Source organism: Mizuhopecten yessoensis, unplaced genomic scaffold (assembly GCF_002113885.1).
Source record: "Mizuhopecten yessoensis strain PY_sf001 unplaced genomic scaffold, ASM211388v2 scaffold10477, whole genome shotgun sequence".
Classification (NCBI taxonomy): Eukaryota; Metazoa; Mollusca; class Bivalvia; order Pectinida; family Pectinidae; genus Mizuhopecten; species Mizuhopecten yessoensis.
The window spans coordinates 332380-352410 of NW_018408566.1; the positions used below are offsets into that span (position 1 = coordinate 332380).

A 20031-nucleotide genomic window follows, 5' to 3' on the forward strand; every position below is an offset into this window, starting at 1 on the left:
GTTCTCACCTGATCTATTGTCTGACAACTTCTCTATGACCTGAACTGTCTCCCTGAGGTGACCCCAGAACCTGACTAAGGACCTTGCCTAAGTTCTCACCTGATCTATTGTCTGACGAATTCTCTATGACCTGAACTGTCTACTTGAGGTGACCCCGGAACCTGACTTAGGAACTTGCCTAAGTTCTCACCTGATCTATGGTCTGACAACTTCTCTATGACCTGAACTGTCTACCTGAGGTGACCTTGAACCTGACTAAGGAACTTGCCTAAGTTCTCACCTGATCTATTGTCTGACGACTTCTCTATGACCTGAACTGTTTACTCAAGAAGGATGTTCACCTCTGTAAAATCTATCTGTGACCTTTGAAATGTCACAAACTAAAAGCATAGAATCTTGATGTTTGACAATTTCTAAGTATTACTTTAACGTTAACAGAAAATTATTACCTTGATTCATATTTAATACACACAGGGGTGAGATTAAAATGTTCAAATACCATCCCGATTCCCTTCAGGACAGTTTTCACCAAATGTCCTACAAATAAGACATCTGTGGTCACCATGTTCTCAAAGCTACTTTTAGCTCACCTGGCCCGAAGCATCATTGGCCAAAGGGTTCTCAGTTTTGTATTAACGGAGGGTATGGTCCCCCTGGGGGCAGAGGGGTGGGGCCAAATAGGGGGGGAAATAGGTAAATTTTTAAAAATCTTCTTCTTCTCAACCAATAGAAGGATTTTGACCAAATTTGTCCTAGAGCATTTTTGTACGAAGGAGACTCAAGTTTTTATAAACGGAGGGTGTGGCCTCTCTGGGGGCGGAGGGACGGGGCCCAGTAGGGGAAATAGAGGATTTTTTTTCTCCTACTATACAAGTGAAGGGATTTAAACCAAATGCAGTCTGAAGCATGATTAGGGACAAAAGAATCAATTTTGTATAAACTGAGGTGTGTGGGCCTCCTTCTAGGAGCAGATGGTTGGGGCCCATTAGGGGAAATAGAGGAAAACATCAAAGATCCTTCTCCTTTAGACCGATGAAGGGACTTTGACTGGAGCGTCATTGGCCAAAGGGTTCTCAGTTTTATATAAGCGGAGGGTATGGTCCNGGGGCCAAATAGGGCGGGGGTGGGGGGGTGGGGGTAGGTAAATCTTTAAAAATCTTCTTTTCAACCAATAGAAGGATTTTGACCAAATTTGTTCTAGAGCATCTTTGGACAAAGGAGCCTCAATTTTGTTTAAACTGCGGTGTGTGGACCCCATTTTTTGGGGCAGATGAGTGGGGCACATTAGGTGAAATAGAGGAAAACATTAAAGATCCTTCTCCTTCTGTACCGTTGAAGGGATTTTAACCAAACTTGTTCTAGAGAATCTTTGGCCAAAGGGAATTGAATATTTATAAATTGAAGATGTGTCTGAAGCATACTTAGGGGGAAAAAATCAATTTGTTTAATTTGTATAAAAAGGTGCGTGTGAGGCCCAATAGGGGAAATAGAGGAAAATTGGGACATAACATGGAAACTCATTTTCTTGGTGTCTTTCCTACCAAAACAGATTTATATGTAGTTCTTCTTGCAACTTTGTTTCTTGTACTCCTTTGATAAACCTGTTTGGTACTCATTTGAAAAATAAAATACCAGGTGAGCTATTAAGGCCCATGTGCTTCTTGTTTATAGATGCGTTATTTGGTTCTGTTATTGGAATGGCCATTACTTGGTTTCAGTAACATATACGAAATTCAACATAAAGCGATTGTTTACTTCCGGTAACGTAGCAGGTACTTGCATGCAAAGACATTCCGATTCCGGCACTGAGAATGGCAAATGCACGGACATTTTTCGATCGAGAGAAGTTTTACGACCCTGTGCCTGAAGATGGGGCTATTGAATTAGACACATTTCTTGGCAAAACCAGTCAGATAACCGTGGTGTTCGGTAAGTAGTCAATCAAGTAATGCCAGTATACCTGAAATTACTTTAAGTATATTGGCCTCGAAAACAAACCGCTCTGCCGTTGTACCTCAAGGACTGCACTCGTTTCTAAACTAGAAATCACTTCTTGAAATCGCTTATGATAAGTGGATTAAATAAAGGAAAATATGTATAGTTAAGGAATCGTCGATCTTATACATTTTAAGAAGTTGCAACTTCAAAACCGATGCCGCTGGCCGGCTATGCCGGCTATTGTTTTCTGTGTGTACCCTCCTTGGATACGCAGGTACAGGACACACTTACATATATATGCAATTATGCAATCATATAAGTGTGTCCTGCAACTGTGTTTGGATAGGAGAACCACTGTGTTTAGTGGAGTACAACAACTGTGGTAGTGGATCCGTTCACTATAAAAATATCCAAGGTCCAGGGTAAAGGCACCACTTTCGCACAGGCTTAGATTGATAGTCAAAAATTTACAGCAAAAAGTACCCCTGGTGGTGTGATGGGAAAGCACTACCTGTATTCTACCTAGTACAAGCTAGTTTGTTTAGTTGCTTACTACACACTACGTGTAGCTGGTATAGCAGACACATGTTGATAAAGCGGTTTAAATATTTAGTATGGATACATCGAAAGCAGGAAGCAAAGCATCACACAAAAGGCAGCAGCTGTGTAAGATGAGCCTTGTTAAATTCGTGTCAATAATATGGGCTGGGATATATTCATGCAAGTATGAATAAATGTCTGCTAGTAGTGGTATTTTCATCCATATTCAATGTGTCGATTGATTTGATACTCTCATCTTGGTAATGTGTGAGTATTTCAAGTAAGATACTCTTATTTGGTTGCATGGTATAACGCTCCCGTTTACTGAAGGTGACCACTCTAGCTCTGTTGATCATCATGATCAGCAACCAATGTAGTGGCATCAACATGTTGATAATTCAATAGTGTCCCAAGAACTCCCACGGCTCACTGTAGAAAGGGTTTCCTTGATAGTTTACTATTTCTATTCATCAAAATGATATAGGAAAGGCTGAAACACAAACCCTGATTTGTTGTTTGGTTTTGTTTTAAGCTTGACCAAAACAGAACAAAATTCCTTAAATATTTCAGTATTGAATTAATTAAATGACCATAAATTTGTGTGTGATGATTTTTTGGTCAAAGATTTGAAAATTAGCAACATTATTCAGACCAAATCTTTCAATCTACGTAAACTCTATCCAATTTCTCACTAAGTATATATATGTAAACATACCATTGAAGTGACTGAATAAGATTTTTGCCTGCCATATAGTGTGTAAATATGAGGCCTTATGCACCTTCTGGCATGGAGATAATTAAGGTTAAGGTAAGGATATAGTGTGTAAACATATTTAAGTAATATAATGGTTTTTAATATGGTCCAATTGCTATATAAATTTATGGTTAATATCCAAAATAAAGAAACACCAAATACTATAGCTAATCGGGTACAAATTACCTGCAACATGTTTCTTTTACTTCATTCCAGATCACTTTGGAAGGGTTTTTTCACCAGTCAAGTCTGATATGAACAGCAACATCGAGGTGAGTATATATACCGTATTTTACCGGCAATAAGCCCCCTCTCGCAAATAAGCCCCCTCGCCACAATGGTAAATGTCCTGGGAACAGGGTGGGTGCCTGTCATTAAACCCCCCCCCCCCCCCCCCATTCAAAAGCTGCATCATTGTAAATAAGTGCATGAACCTTTGAATGATTTACAGTTTTAAAGGTATATCTGCAAAAAGTGATCCAATTTGAGTACTGATCTGATTGTGGTCCTCCTTCCGTATCACCTAGCTATATTGTATACATTTAAGCTGAACATGTGTTTCCATTTTGTCATTTTTTGTGTGTGAAATTTTGTTAACTGAAAAGTTATTTTATCTAACAGAAATTACGGAAGGTTATTGCTGCGAAGAGAGAAAGTGGAGGAGATTATAAGACTATTCAAGAGATTATTGAGGATGAAATGGCAAGAAATACTTATCAAAGCAAAAATTCGGGCACCGTAGCTGGAATTTGGTTGGGAAGGTAGGTAATAATAACATGTATTATAACTGACAAGGCAGGGCAAGAAATTATTTTTGAATACCACTAGTCAGTTTGGGGAGTAGTTTTCCAATATTTACGTATATACTAGTCCTTGTGCAAATTCCATTGACTCAATGTTATTCAACAAGATAAACAATATCAAATATTGACTAGTCAATCGGGCTAGTGGTTTTTAGAACCAGTAGTGCAGATGGAGGTTTCATTAGGGTCAGCCTATCGGGCTTCCCTTATTGTCTAGCCCTGCAAGGGTATGTTAATTACAGAAATGTACACATGTGGTATTTTAGATCACGTATGTCAATTAAAAGAAGGCAGCAAATTTAAGTCCATAGAGACGTATCAAATTAAAGGGAGGTAATACACTTGGCATTATAGTCAGTATAAATAAATTCATTAAATTAAGGTAACACTTCTAGAATTATAGTCAAGAATGAGATTAAATTATGCTAATTAAAGGGAGGCAACAAATATAAAGAGAGGTAAAACATGGCATTATAGTTTAGGGTATGTAAGTTTAAAGGGAAGTAACTCATGGTATTTTTTGTCCAGGATATATGAGTTAAAGGGAGATAATGCATACATCATTAAAATCCAGGGTTTGTCCATCAAAGGAAGGTTACATATATAGTATTTTAGTTCAGATTAAACTAATTAAAAGGAAGCTAATACATTGGGAATTAGAGCATGTTATTTATAGGGAGGTAACAGGTGTGGCATTGTGTTCAAGGATATGCAGATTAAAGGGAGGTGATACTGGTAGCTTTAAAGTCTAGCGTTTTGTGAATCAAAAGTTGCCAGGTCCAGTTTACACTGTCATTGTGTGTATGTGACAGTTCCATGGCACACATATAGTCTGTATTAGATTGGGAAATTAATTTATTGCTATAACCTTTTTTCACAGAGGGCTGAAGTTCATGTACTTATTTTTTGAGCAACTGGTCTCGGCTCACAAAGGAGGAGATATGACTGAGAACAACGTAGCATTTGTCAATGAGGCATATGCTAATTCTCTAAAACAGCACCATAATCTCATTTCTAAAGGTATATTCAAGGTAAGAATGAAAGTTCTCTTTTTGATATATTGAAATTACATTTGATTGAAAGAAAAAAAGGTTTATTATAATATTAAGCGAAAGTGGATTCACTGTATGACCATAATAGACGACAACTGTACTGGTAAAGTCAGACTCATAACAAAGATTCAATGGTCAAATCATTCTATAATCCTTTAACTACAGTGAATTCTAAATGGCCGAATATGTTTGGATTGTCACAGAAAGTGTACGCAGATTTATTTCAGCAGTGTCTGATCCCGTCGTCTTAATTCATTTTACAGGTGGCTCTTCATGCAGCACCAAACAGGAGTGACCTGTGTAGGAAGTTGATGAAAACCCCCGGGGATATGGAGGCCAAAGATATCAATAAAGAGGTCAGTACTTAATAGTTATCTCCCTTTTCATGGTTTAATTACTTTGCTGTGTGGATCTTAGTTTGTATGGTCCAGTAATGTTGTCAGTTAGCTCATCAAGGTTAAGTTTTTGTGTTTAACTCTGTTTCTGAGATTAAATGTTGTTGATGGTCAAAGTCAAAGCATATCATTTCACAGAGTCCGTTTACATAAGCAGAAAAGACTATAGGTATTTATTTAAAATATTAACAAGACCTTTTATGTAACAATTTCTTGAAGAGATAAACAAAAAAAAAATTGTGTCTGGTCCAGTAGTACAAGCTTTGTAACTATATATAGCATACAGTCCTACTGTCAGATGGGATCATTTGTATTCATCTTATTTAGCAGGATTGTACTTATGTTATGTGTAATATCATGTATTGTTATTGTCTAACGGGATAAACATTAAAAACAGACTGTATCAGAATGACGTGTAAATGACTAATGTACTACAGTAGAGTGTATCAGAATGACGTGGGATCATTTGTATTCATCTTATTTAGCAGGATTGTACTTATGTTATGTGTAATATCATGTATTGTTATTGTCTAACGGGATAAGCATTAAAAACAGACTGTATCAGAATGACGTGTAAATGACTAATGTTCTACAGTAGAGTGTATCAGAATGACGTGTAGATGACTAATGTACTACAGTAGAGGGTATCAGAATGACGTGGGATCATTTGTATTCATCTTATTTAGCAGCATTGTACTTATGTTATGTGTAATATCATGTATTGTTATTGTCTAACTGGATAAACATTAAAAACAGACTGTATCAGAATGACGTGTAAATGAGTAATGTACTACAGTAGAGTGTATCAGAATGACGTGGGATCATTTGTATTCATCTTATTTAGCAGCATTGTACTTATGTTATGTGTAATATCATGTATTGTTATTGTCTAACGGGATAAGCATTAAAAACAGACTGTATCAGAATGACGTGTAAATGAGTAATGTACTACAGTAGAGTGTATCAGAAAGACGTGTAAATGACTAATGTACTACAGGAGAGTGTATCAGAATGATGTGTAAATGACTAATGTACTACAGTAGAGTGTATCAGAATGACATGTAAATGACTAATGTACTACAGTAGAATGTATCAGAATGACGTGTAAATGACTAATGTACTACAGTAGAGTGTATCAGAGTGACGTGTAAATCACTAATGTACTACAGTAGAGTGTATCAGAATGACGTGTAAATGACTAATGTACTACAGTAGAGTGTATCAGAATGACGTGTAAATGACTAATGTACTACAGTAGAGTGTATCAGAATGACGTGTAAATGACTAATGTACTACAGTAGAGTGTATCAGAATGACGTGTAAATGACTAATGTACTACAGTAGAGTGTATCAGAATGACGTGTAAATGACTAATGTACTACAGTAGAGTGTATCAGAATGACGTGTAAATGACTAATGTACTACAGTAGAGTGTATCAGAATGACGTGTAAATGACTAATGTACTACAGTAGAGTGTATCAGAATGACGTGTAAATGACTAATGTACTACAGTAGAGTGTATCAGAATGACGTGTAAATGACTAATGTACTACAGTAGAGTGTATCAGAATGACGTGTAAATGACTAATGTACTACAGTAGAGTGTATCAGAATGACGTGTAAATGACTAATGTACTACAGTAGAGTGTATCAGAATGACGTGTAAATGACTAATGTACTACAGTAGAGTGTATCAGAATGACGTGTAAATGACTAATGTACTACAGTAGAGTGTATCAGAATGACGTGTAAATGACTAATGTACTACAGTAGAGTGTATCAGAATGACGTGTAAATGACTAATGTACTACAGTAGAGTGTATCAGAATGACGTGTAAATGACTAATGTACTACAGTAGAGTGTATCAGAATGACGTGTAAATGACTAATGTACTACAGTAGAGTGTATCAGAATGACGTGTAAATGACTAATGTACTACAGTAGAGTGTATCAGAATGACGTGTAAATGACTAATGTACTACAGTAGAGTGTATCAGAATGACGTGTAAATGACTAATGTACTACAGTAGAGTGTATCAGAATGACGTGTAAATGACTAATGTACTACAGTAGAGTGTATCAGAATGACGTGTAAATGACTAATGTACTACAGTAGAGTGTATCAGAATGACGTGTAAATGACTAATGTACTACAGTAGAGTGTATCAGAATGACGTGTAAATGACTAATGTACTACAGTAGAGTGTATCAGAATGACGTGTAAATGACTAATGTACTACAGTAGAGTGTATCAGAATGACGTGTAAATGACTAATGTACTACAGTAGAGTGTATCAGAATGACGTGTAAATGACTAATGTACTACAGTAGAGTGTATCAGAATGACGTGTAAATGACTAATGTACTACAGTAGAGTGTATCAGAATGACGTGTAAATGACTAATGTACTACAGTAGAGTGTATCAGAATGACGTGTAAATGACTAATGTACTACAGTAGAGTGTATCAGAATGACGTGTAAATGACTAATGTACTACAGTAGAGTGTATCAGAATGACGTGTAAATGACTAATGTACTACAGTAGAGTGTATCAGAATGACGTGTAAATGACTAATGTACTACAGTAGAGTGTATCAGAATGACGTGTAAATGACTAATGTACTACAGTAGAGTGTATCAGAATGACGTGTAAATGACTAATGTACTACAGTAGAGTGTATCAGAATGACGTGTAAATGACTAATGTACTACAGTAGAGTGTATCAGAATGACGTGTAAATGACTAATGTACTACAGTAGAGTGTATCAGAATGACGTGTAAATGACTAATGTACTACAGTAGAGTGTATCAGAATGACGTGTAAATGACTAATGTACTACAGTAGAGTGTATCAGAATGACGTGTAAATGACTAATGTACTACAGTAGAGTGTATCAGAATGACGTGTAAATGACTAATGTACTACAGTAGAGTGTATCAGAATGACGTGTAAATGACTAATGTACTACAGTAGAGTGTATCAGAATGACGTGTAAATGACTAATGTACTACAGTAGAGTGTATCAGAATGACGTGTAAATGACTAATGTACTACAGTAGAGTGTATCAGAATGACGTGTAAATGACTAATGTACTACAGTAGAGTGTATCAGAATGACGTGTAAATCACTAATATACAGCAGTAGAGTGTATCAGAATGACGTGTAAATGACTAATGTACTACAGGAGAGTGTATCAGAACGACGTGTAAATCACTAATGTACTACAGTAGAGTGAATCAGAACGACGTGTAAATGACTAATGTACTACAGTAGAGTGTATCAGAATGACGTGTAAATGACTAATGTACTACAGTGGAGTAAATCAGAATGCCGTGTAGATGACTAATGTACTACAGTAGAGGGTATCAGAATGACGTGTAAATCACTAATGTACTACAGTAGAGTGTATCAGAACGACGTGTAAATGACTAATGTAGTACAGTAGAGTGTATCAGAACGACGTGTAAATCACTAATGTACTACAGTGGAGTGAATCAGAACGACGTGTAAATGACTAATGTAGTACAGTAGAGTGCATCAGAATGACGTGTAAATCACTAATATACAGCAGTAGAGTGTATCAGAATGACGTGTAAAGCACTAATATACAGCAGTAGAGTGTATCAGAATGACGTGGAAATGACTAATGTACTACAGGAGAGTGTATCAGAACGACGTGTAAATCACTAACGTACTACAGTAGCGTGAATCAGAACGACGTGTAAATGACTAATGTAGTACAGTAGAGTGTATCAAAATGACGTGTAAATGACTAATGTACTACAGTAGAGAGTATCAGAATGACGTGTAAATCACTAATATACAGCAGTAGAGTGTATCACAATGACGTGTAAATGACTAATGTACTACAGTAGAGAGTATCAGAATGACGTGTAAATCACTAATATACAGCAGTAGAGTGTATCAGAATGACGTGTAAATCACTAATATACAGCAGTAGAGTGTATCAGAATGACGTGTAAATGACTAATGTACTACAGTGGAGTAAATCAGAATGACGTGTAGATGACTAATGTACTACAGTAGAGTGTATCAGAATGACGTGTAAATCACTAATGTACTACAGTAGAGCGCCTTGTATGCAGACATATAGGGCAACAGGATTGTGTTTTGATTATGTGGTTGTTTGGATTTGTGATTTAGATGTGAACATGTATATTGACATTTTAACTAGATTAAAACTTTGATATATATGCCCCATGTTTACGGCCAACATGTTTCTATGTCCCTTTTTTCTTGTTTTCTTGAAAATTCCTTTATACATTTCTCACATTTTACAGCCAAACCATGTTGTAACTCCAAAATTTCTTTGGACAACTAAGGCGGTATAACAAGGGTTTTACTGTATTTTCCCAGTAAAGTAATGGGGAGGAATATTGATTATTTGTCAGTATGTCCTTTAACAGTTTGTAATTGTCCAGTCCATAACTTTGATTGCCTGCAGACTTTGTTGTGAAACCACATAAATGTGTTTATTGTGTCAAATAGAGCTTCAGTACTCCAAAGGTCAAAGGCAGAGGTCAATGTCATGGCAAGAGGTCAAAGGTGTTGGTCAATTGTGATGATTGTTTCACTTAACTGTAAATTCTGATCCCTTCAAGAGTTCGTTATGAATTACCTACATTACAGACAGTCATATATACCACCAATATAAATAGACAATGTGTGCCTGATAGAAACTCTCATAATACTGTATTACATTTTACTGTCAGGTTATGTCCAAGTCTTTTCAAGCTCTTTATGCACTCTGAAAACAATGTTGATTTGAAACATGAGAGTAAGTGGAGGACATGACAAGTGTTTGTTAGTCAGATGTCATGGCGTTCTTCTCCATTAACAATATTTATCCAACACGCACGCTTTTTTAACTGATAGGTAGTACAATGCTAGTGGATTTATTGATTGATGTGTAAAGTAGGTGACTAATCAGCAAATTTAATTTACATTGGAAGTTTATATATTTTTTTTGTAATGACTAAGAATTTAGAGAAAGAAAATTGTCACAATGGTCAGGTTATTAAACTTCATAGTTCTACTAATTCAATTATTTCCAAGACAATAATGGTGAATAATTCAACATCACATCAAAACTAAAACCAAATTGAACTGTGTAACATCTGTGTATTGACGTATATGTTTTCTCTCCTGTAATTGGGTAACCTGACAGGTACTAGAAGAGATGGAGGTCTATCTGGTTAACCTAAAGAACACAGTGGATACCTGGAACAGTCAGTGTATGGCTATTACAAAGGACAAGTACAACAGCCTATAGCCTATTTCTATACAAATCATGGTATATATATTTAGTTAAAATATCTCTTTCTCTCAATTCATGCTACTTGCAGGTAATTTTATATTTTGTTATTCACTGATTTACGCATTTTGAATTATCTCCCTTGATTATGGACGTAATTACAAATGACGCCTCATTGAACTTTTTTTACTTTTTATTACAGTTTTTCCAAATATAAGGTTCCCCTCCCTGTGCCCTCAGCAACATATGTTAGGCTTCTGATTTAACACTGTCTGTAAATAATTGTATCAATAATATTTCTGGTCTGCCCACGCTAAAGTACCAAATGTCCAAGTCAAACTCGACAACACCTAGAATCAAACTATTAAAGTCTATAGTAATTCTGAACAGGTTTGTAGGACTGTGTGTATAGTATAACGGAATGCAGTTTAACTCGTTTACCTCTGAAATTTCATAATGAACTATTCCATTCTTTGAATTGGAAGAGTTAAAATGGGTCTTCAGGGGTGGACGAGTTAATGGTTAAGTGAAGTAACATAGTAAACATTGACAATATATATAGTAACACTAGTAACACTGTTAAGTGGCTGGATTATTAACACATATAGCAATACAATGTAGTTACACAGTGTACTATTATACTAATTAAGTATCATTACAGAAGTGTAACAACGAGTAATAACAGTTTAGTAACAGTGAAGTAACACACTATAGTATAATAGCATTGTAGTAACACAGTACAGTTACAAAGTGCACTAACATATTAGTAACACAGTATAGTAACACACTTCAGTAACAATAGTAACACAGTATAGTAACACACTTCAGTAACACTAGCAACACAGTATAGTAACACACTTCAGTAACAATAGTAAAACAGTATAGTAACACACTTCAGTAACACTAGTAACACAGTATAAACACAGTGTAGTTACATTGAAAAATAACACTAACTAGTCTAGCTACATAGTGTTATTGGTCACCGCAAGAAACCGTCAAAGCAAATATTTAGTTTTTCATAGAAAGTTTTGTCCTTTTTGCAATTTCCTTTTTTTCTTTTTTGAATCTTTATCACAATGATGAATTTCCTAGACCAGGTTAGCTACTTGCAATGCATCATACAGAGTCATAGTTGTTTGAAATTTGAAAGCAAAAATATTATATATGTGTAATTTATACAGAAACTTCAAGGATCAAACTCAGTATCTATCCAATGCCAATCCTACACTGTTCTAATTATTCTTTACAGGATACACAACATCAAAATGGGAGATAAATACTTTAACAAGGGAAGTAAGTCAGAGAAACTTGTTGTTGTATTGTCTAGACATGTAGAACAGTTCTGAATTGGAATTGGAACTCTTTTTTTTATTATATCATGTGCAGTGTTACCCTTTATGTTAAAAGCTTACTAGTCTAGAATGGTTGAAGGGATTTTGAACAAGGAGGGCTTACTCTAACGACCATTTTACTGACTCCTGCAAATTAGCATTCTGTTAGTCCCCCACCGGAAACCAGGGGGACTATAGTTTTCCGTCTGTCTTTCCACTATCTTGTCTGGGCTCTATCTCCTACACTACTTGTCACAGGAACTCCATACTTGGAATATGGGTTAACCTTGGTGAGGCGGTGTGTTATGTATCAAAAGTAGGTCACTTTGACCTACATTTTGACCTTTGACCTGCATCAAAGAAAATGTTTGTCTGGGCTCTATCTCCTACACTACTAGTCACTGGAACTTTATACTTGGAGTATGGGTTCATCTTGGTGAGGCAGTGTGTCGTATATCAAAGTAGGTCACTCTGTTTTTGATCTTTGACCTGCATCAAATAAAAAGTTTGTCCGCGCTCTTTCTCCTACACAACTATTTTATTACAAATTTATCATCTGTGCATTCTTGGCTTATAATTTCACATCCGGTGGGGGACTGTAATTCGCCTAATTGTCTTGTTATTTCAGAGGTGTAGCCAATGGTAAATTCAGTTATTACTGGGCACATTGGATTTATATATATAGTGCCATGCTTCCCTTTTAAACACACAAGAGGTGAAGTGTTATGGTGTTTCTTTGGCCCCTTCAACAAACAACCCTCTCTTCATACACACTACAAGATTAGAGGAAGAGGATCGGTTACACTATTTGTGGACACAATTTTGTCAGCACTACTTCTCATACAGAACTTCACTTATATTTTAATGGCATTTTATACACATTTCACCATATAAACCATACTTGACCACAATTTTCTTCCCATCATGTTTAATTGATTAACTTGATTGTAGTACAGACCATGTTGAATGACCTCCCTTTATCATAAAGCATCTCTGCATGAGCCAAGGGAATCAAATTTTATATAAATTGTCTGTCTTCTTTTCTTTTAATTCTTAACCCCTTCAGTGGATAGCTTTATAGTCTTTCCTTCATTACTTCCTATAACTTGCTTCAACTAATTCTTCTCATGAATTTTTTTTTTATCTGGCTGATACCCCAATAGGGATTCGCTGTGGCATATCTCGCCTCGACTGAGATAAATGTGTCACATTTTAGCTGATTTCTACCTTTTCATAATATAATTTTAATGTAAACTTTTGATTTTTCCTACAAAAGGATTAAAAGATTTAAATTTGCAGCCATTTTCCTCATAACCCCACTTTCATTAGTGGTGTAATGATTATCAACAGGTAATATATATATATAGTATACTAAACTAAAATGTAACATGCATGTGATCAATCATTTTAACTTATTGTTCTATTACAGTTATCTACAATGTACCGTTTGTGGTGTGGATTGTGTCTTTATTGCCTTACATTTTTGTGTTCCTTTTCATTATTTTAGGTTGCTGAAGCCTTAGATGAGTTTGTTGCGGGGATGGACATTTGAGGGCCACTGTCATGGCCTATATGGAAGCTTTTGTAGATAAAGAGGTCGTCAATCTATAGACATAGAATGATTTAGGTGTGCTTGAACATTCTATAATTATGTCAGTCTGGACGTTAGTATTCCTGAAATCTCTTCGTAGTACCTGAAATCTGTGCCATTTATATGTGTGTTCTCAGTGTGAGTTGGTCATGGTTACATGGAAGTCAAGTGTCCACAAAGTGTTTGTGTGAAACTGCTGTATATGAAAATCTGGCATTTTATATATGTTGTTAGTGTTAGTCAGCTGTGGTAATATAAAAATCAGGTCTCCTTAGTTACCCCGTACATGTCCCCCATGTGACAGTTTGAGGGTTAACTTTGGCAGTTACAGTGAAGTACATATCTTCAAGATGTCATAAGCATTCAGAAAAGTATGGTCATCAAAATAACTTCGGGGGGAGATGGATATGGCTGGTAATGACCGATGATCAGCTCATTGTCAGTTGTAGTGAGTTGTGGTCAGCTGATTCCAACACATGAGGCTTGAATTCCAATAATGCATACATAGCCTGTTAACACAGCTACTAACAAATATCACAGCACAATGCTCCTGACTGCCAGCTTCAGAATTAAGTAACTGCCTGTTCAACTATGGTAGGAAGGACACACGACAGTTATTTGTGTGTTAAAGAAAGACATCTCATTCTGCCAAAATGTTGTTATGGTAATGATTTTGCCCTTTTTGAATACACTATATACCGATTATAAAATGCCAAGGTTTTCATTATTTTTTAATTTGAATCTAATAAATCTGTTACAATCTGTTACGCAGCAGTATTTTGTGCCTCTACTGTTATTGGACACAGTTCCAGTCGTACATATCATGTGATATTTGTCTTATCAGCTGGTTGAACATTGTACAAGAATGTTTTATTGTAACTGGTTCTGACATAATCATTGTACATCAGATTTTTATGGTTCAGATCTTTAATAGGGTGTGAAAGGCTTTTCATGTGTGAATGTTCTGGTAAATACTAGAACACCACTTTCAAATGGTAGTTAAACTAGAAAATGTCTAAGACATAAATGCCCCCTGCCCATGGATGGGACAGGACGGGACGGGAAGGACATGGGCAACACTATATGCCCCTCCAGGTTATAAAAGTGGGGAAATATATTCCATGCTAAAAATGGGCATATTGATTGACTTAGCCTAGGGTTGTGGTATTCCGCTTACTTGCTCAACTTGTTCTGTGTAGCTATCTTGAATAATCCACATGTAAGACTAATAACCACTGGCCTTAAATCTCTCCCTCTCTCTTTGGGATCCACACGGATGTTAACCACTAGCCAATTTCTAACACATCAACTTACCAAGTATTGTATAACTTCAGCAATAACCTGATGCAAAGTATGATGACATTGTAATCTGGAACATGCTGTGTGCTGGTAGAACTCTGCCTTCTGGGACCAGTAATGTATTGTTACAGGCCTTCTGGGACCAATTATGTATTGTTACAGGCCTTCTGGGACCAATTATGTATTGTTACAGGCTTTCTGGGACCAATTATGTATTGTTACAGGCCTTCTGGGACCAGTTATGTATTGTTACAGGCTCAAACAGGGCTTTTTCCATATTGTAATGCTGAAAAGTGAGAAAAGTACTGTATTTTGTCAGTAGGGCAATTTATATATACATTTGGGGAATTACTCCCACTCCCTCCCCAACCATTTTCCCTTGGAGGGGGGGGGGGGTGGAAGGCGATCGCTGTACATATGAAACACTTTCTGCAATAATTAGAATAATCTGTCTAGATATTATTGATGTGGAAATGTTTATGAACTGTGATAAGATTAGCTTGTTTCTATATTCATTTTGTCAAATAATATCATTTTGCTAACATTTTTTAATAACTTTAATAATGAGGTATAAATTGAAATTTTATAGAAATTATATTTCCTTTTAGTTAAAACCTATTGAACTTTATATTTACCATAAAATTAATTGAGTAAAACAATGTGTTTTAAGATGTAGATTTTTTTATGAAATTCCTAAGTCAAATTATTATTTCAAACATGAACTGAATCTGTAAACTTATCAATTTTAGAATTATGAATGTAAAAGTTGTTAATTCAAATTAACTCAGTTGTTTTACTTATCGTTATAAGAGATATTTTTTCATTATATTTAACAATACGATATTCAAACCATCAGCATGTTTCTGTTCTGATGAGATATATATATATATTATGTACAAGTTATAAAAGTAAGGGTAAAAAAATTGTATCGCCAAACCAAAATATATACCAGTCAGTCCAGATTGTGAGAGTGAATTGTATTTATGATTATAGTGTAACAGGAAATGATTGATGTAAACCGCCTGTAATATTGTAACTGTAAGAAAACTGCAACATCACAAAAGTATGTAGATACATTGTATATGGTAACAAATTGTCGCCTGGTGGTTGTGTGGAATTTAGGTAAAACTAGTAACGAATTGTCGCCTGGTGGTTGTGTGGGATTTAGGTAAAACTAGTAACGAATTGTCGCCTGGTGGTTGTGTGGGATTTAGGTAAAACTATCAGAAGTCACCAATTAGTGTATCCTGTTTTTACAAATAACTACCCACAAACATCCTCCAATATTTCAGGCTTTAAATGAAAATATTTTTGATAGCATCTTCATATTTGATGTAGGTATTTCTCTGGTTCATGTATGTTCCATCACGTACCTTGCACACATAAAGTTTTCAGCGATGTAAAGAAGCTACTGATTTCTCTGTAGTCACTAAACATAGGTGAACTTCAGATTAATTGAAAGTTGGAAGAAATGTTAGCTGGTTATCCATGATTGTAAAACATGAGTTAAATGAATTGAGGATGTATTTATACATTTAAAAATTTCTCTGGAAAAAAACATTTGCTTTGGGTACGCTTTGGTATATACTGTATAATGCTTGTGGGATGCCAGCACATATACAAGCTTGAATCTATTAAGTTGAAACCCATTTCTCATCTTCACAATATGTCAAAACCAAACCCTCTATTATTGTCATCATGATTGTTTGAATGTTTCTTTTAAATCCCCTGCCCCCCAGATGCGTTTTTATGTAGCAGTAGTATACGGTGCCCACCTGGTTAGATTTTGTGTGGCTGCAGTATTTTGAACAGTTCAGTCCCAAACAGACATGGTTTTATTAAGCTTTATTACTGGTTACAATTGCAGTGCATGTATTTATGAAGTAAATGTTGTAGTCTGTAACTCAGATGTATACACAAATATTTATTATTCATATAGTCATGAAAAAATAATGTGCTAATTGAAAGATTTAAATTACATGAATAAGCTGTATGGTTATGTCAGAACCTTGTTCAAAACGGGGATAGGTTATAGTTGATATATTTTTTAAACAAAATATGTTACCTTTGTCTTATAAGCCTAAATGGCTTACAGAATAAAAAGAATTGAATTGAAGTCTATAATGTTTGTACTGATCATGCAATAAGTTCAGTCCCGTCACTTTTGTCATTGTGTGCCTTGGACCATCTGAAATATTAATTATTAACAATCTACTTTGATTGTTTGAAGACAGTGCACAAAGATGTCTGATGGCTATCATCATTACCCTCGGATAAAATGTGTTTTTTTAAAACCAACATTGTGGTTTTAATGCTAGCTTTGTTATCTTGGAAACAGCTGTGTTGTCGGAGGTGAAGCAGTCATCTTTTGACCAGCTCAGTTGTTTAAGTATACCTACCAGCTCCATTGATTGAGTAATTCAGTTATCTTAGGATCAGCTCAGTTGTTTTAGGACCAGCTCAGTTTTCTGAGGATCAGCTCAGCTGTTTTATTAGAAGCACCTGTGTTGTTTTAGGTCTTGATCAGTTGACTTAGGATCAGCTAAGTTAAATTAGGACCAGCTCAGCTGTCTTAGGATCAGCTCATTTGTTTTAATAGAAGCATCTGTGTTGTTTTAGGACTAGATTAGTTGACTAAGGACCAATTCAATTATCTCAGGACCAATTTTTGAAGGACCAGAGTTTGGTTTTCTACAGACCAGAACGGCTTATTGCCAGAGATGTTTGTACAGCAACACGGCTGTTCTTAAACAAACCAACTTCGTTAACTGTTGTTATATCTTATCATCAGTGGAACCTTGGTACTTTGACTGTATGACATGAATGCATAATAATTATATATATACACTATTACCTATTCTGTAGATTAATGGTGAGATTGTCAAATGGTTGTGAACTTGTTTAATAAACAATGAATTATATTTGAAGTAAAATCATTGGATACAATTGTTTGTACATATAATCTTGTCAGTTGTAAAGGAAACCCATTAATATCACATTATATGTATAACATCTGGTGTGATTATCAACATTACATAAAGCTGAGTACATGGTGTGTTAAAGAAAATTAAAGAATAGACATCTGTTTGTTTCACTTCAGGTGGAATTAGAAAAGCTGTATTATATTTTTTGAATTTTCTTTTTTTCGTCAAAGTATCATTTTTGTAAGAGAGATATCCTGGTTAACATATACTGGCCTAATTAAACTACCAATGAAGTGGAACTGGGCTGGGTCAATTAAGTCATTAGGCTGTGCACTTTTCCCTTTCCTGTTACATTCGACACCAAATAAAATTTACCCAGAGAAGGTGGTATATAGAGTCTCATCTGCCTATAGGGGCCAACAACTTGTTAAAGGCAGGAAGAATGTAGCAGAACTGGACTGGATCAATCGCTAATGACCAGGTAACTCGGTTGGTTAGAGCAACCTCCAAGACTTTGGAGGTCTCGGGTTCAAAAACCGGTCTGGCCGTGCATGTTTCCCTATCACTGGTTCACCAGTATTACATGCCTTATTGTCCTGCTGCTATTACAGGCCTATTAGTACTACTGCTATAACAGGCTTATTAGTACTACTGCTATTACAGGCCTATCAGTACTACTGCTATTACAGGCCTATTAGTACTACTGCTATTACAGGCCTATAAGTACTACTGTTATAACAGGCCTATTAGTACTACTGCTATTACATGCCTATACGTACTACTCCTATTACAGGCCTATTAGTACTATAGATTTTCTGTCCTTTAGAGTGGTTTGAATGTGATTTTTCTAATACGATACAAATATTGGATAACTGATTTATGTTTAGAAATGTCGACAGTACAAAGCATGTAGTGTGATTAGGGAATACTGTATTTATACACCTTAGCTACACATAGATTTATTTATTTTTATCAAAACTGGTGACAGGTTCTTTACCAAAGAGAAATATCTTTGTTTTCACTATGTGCGGTTTAATAAAATGAGTGGGTTTTAACATGTTACTTCTTTTGATGTTTTTTTTTTCTTTCTATTATTACCAAACATAACATGTCATGCCTGGCTGACGTGTAACACATCTAAAGACATTAGTTTAAACCTATACAGTAAAACATAGGTCTGCTGCAGACTGGAATTGGAATGGTTCTATTAAAGTATGAAGACCTTTTCCTGTTGAGAACAGTGCATGGAAGGAAGAAATTATCATTAAAGAATCTCGGAGATTACTGTTGTAGGGAAGCCCTTATACTGTTGTTTGGAGGAAGTCTTTAACCACCTCTGCTGGAAAGAAACCAGTCATAGTTTTTTTGTTTGGAAATACAAAGTTGGGGACTGTCTTTCTATAGGGAATTCTAAAAATATTTCTTTCGGGAAGTCCTCTGAGATTAAAACTTTTAGAAAATGCAGAGACAACCACTGTAGGAAAGTCCAGAAACAACCTGTAAGGGAAGTCCAGAAACCACAGCTGTTGGGAATGTCCTGAAACAATGACTGAGGGAGTTACTATTACTACTGAGGAGGTTCAAAGATTATCACTGCAGGGAAGTCCAGCTATTACTGTTGTGGAAACATTGTGGGGAAGTCTGATTAGTTTGGATGCTTTATCACTGCAGAATTCCAGACACTACATCTGTTAGGCAGTCCAGATACTATACCACTGCAGAATTACAGACACTACACCTGTTAGGGAGTCCAGACACTACATCTGTTAGGAAGTCCAGATACTGTACCACTGCAGAAGTCCAGATACTACCTCTGTAATGAAGTCCAAATACTATACCACTGCAGAAGTCTAGACACTACCTCTGTAAGGGAGTCCAGATACTATACCACTGCAGAATTCCAGACACTTTACTACTGTAGAAGTCCAGACACTATCTGTTAGGAAGTCCAGATACTATACCACTGTACAAGTCCTATACCACTGTAGAAGTCCAGATACTGTACCACTGTAGAAGTCAAGATAATATACCACTGTAGAAGTCCAGATGCTATACCACTGTAGAAGTCCAGATACTATACCACTGTAGAAGTCCAGATAATATACCACTGTAGAAGTCCAGAT

The 20031-nt window shown here is 35.9% G+C and overlaps 1 protein-coding gene across 2 annotated transcripts; it reads left to right on the forward strand.

Annotated features, from left to right (window-relative positions):
- Positions 1 to 1735: 1735 nt before the first annotated feature.
- On the forward strand, positions 1736 to 18970 carry LOC110460717 (glycolipid transfer protein-like). Of its 2 annotated transcripts, XR_002464052.1 has the most exons (8): positions 1736 to 1929; positions 3449 to 3504; positions 3854 to 3993; positions 4916 to 5066; positions 5351 to 5443; positions 10677 to 10802; positions 13602 to 16106; positions 16153 to 18970. XR_002464052.1 is itself a non-coding variant. In XM_021513784.1 (7 exons), exons 1-6 carry the CDS (start codon positions 1812 to 1814, stop codon positions 10779 to 10781), a joined length of 663 nt encoding a protein of 220 aa, XP_021369459.1. In that variant the 5' UTR covers positions 1736 to 1811; the 3' UTR covers positions 10782 to 10802; positions 13602 to 18970. The 2 variants fall into 2 exon arrangements, 1 of the variants encoding a protein (XP_021369459.1); XM_021513784.1 differs by having other exon boundaries at positions 13602 to 18970.
- The last annotated feature ends 1061 nt before the right edge of the window (positions 18971 to 20031 follow it).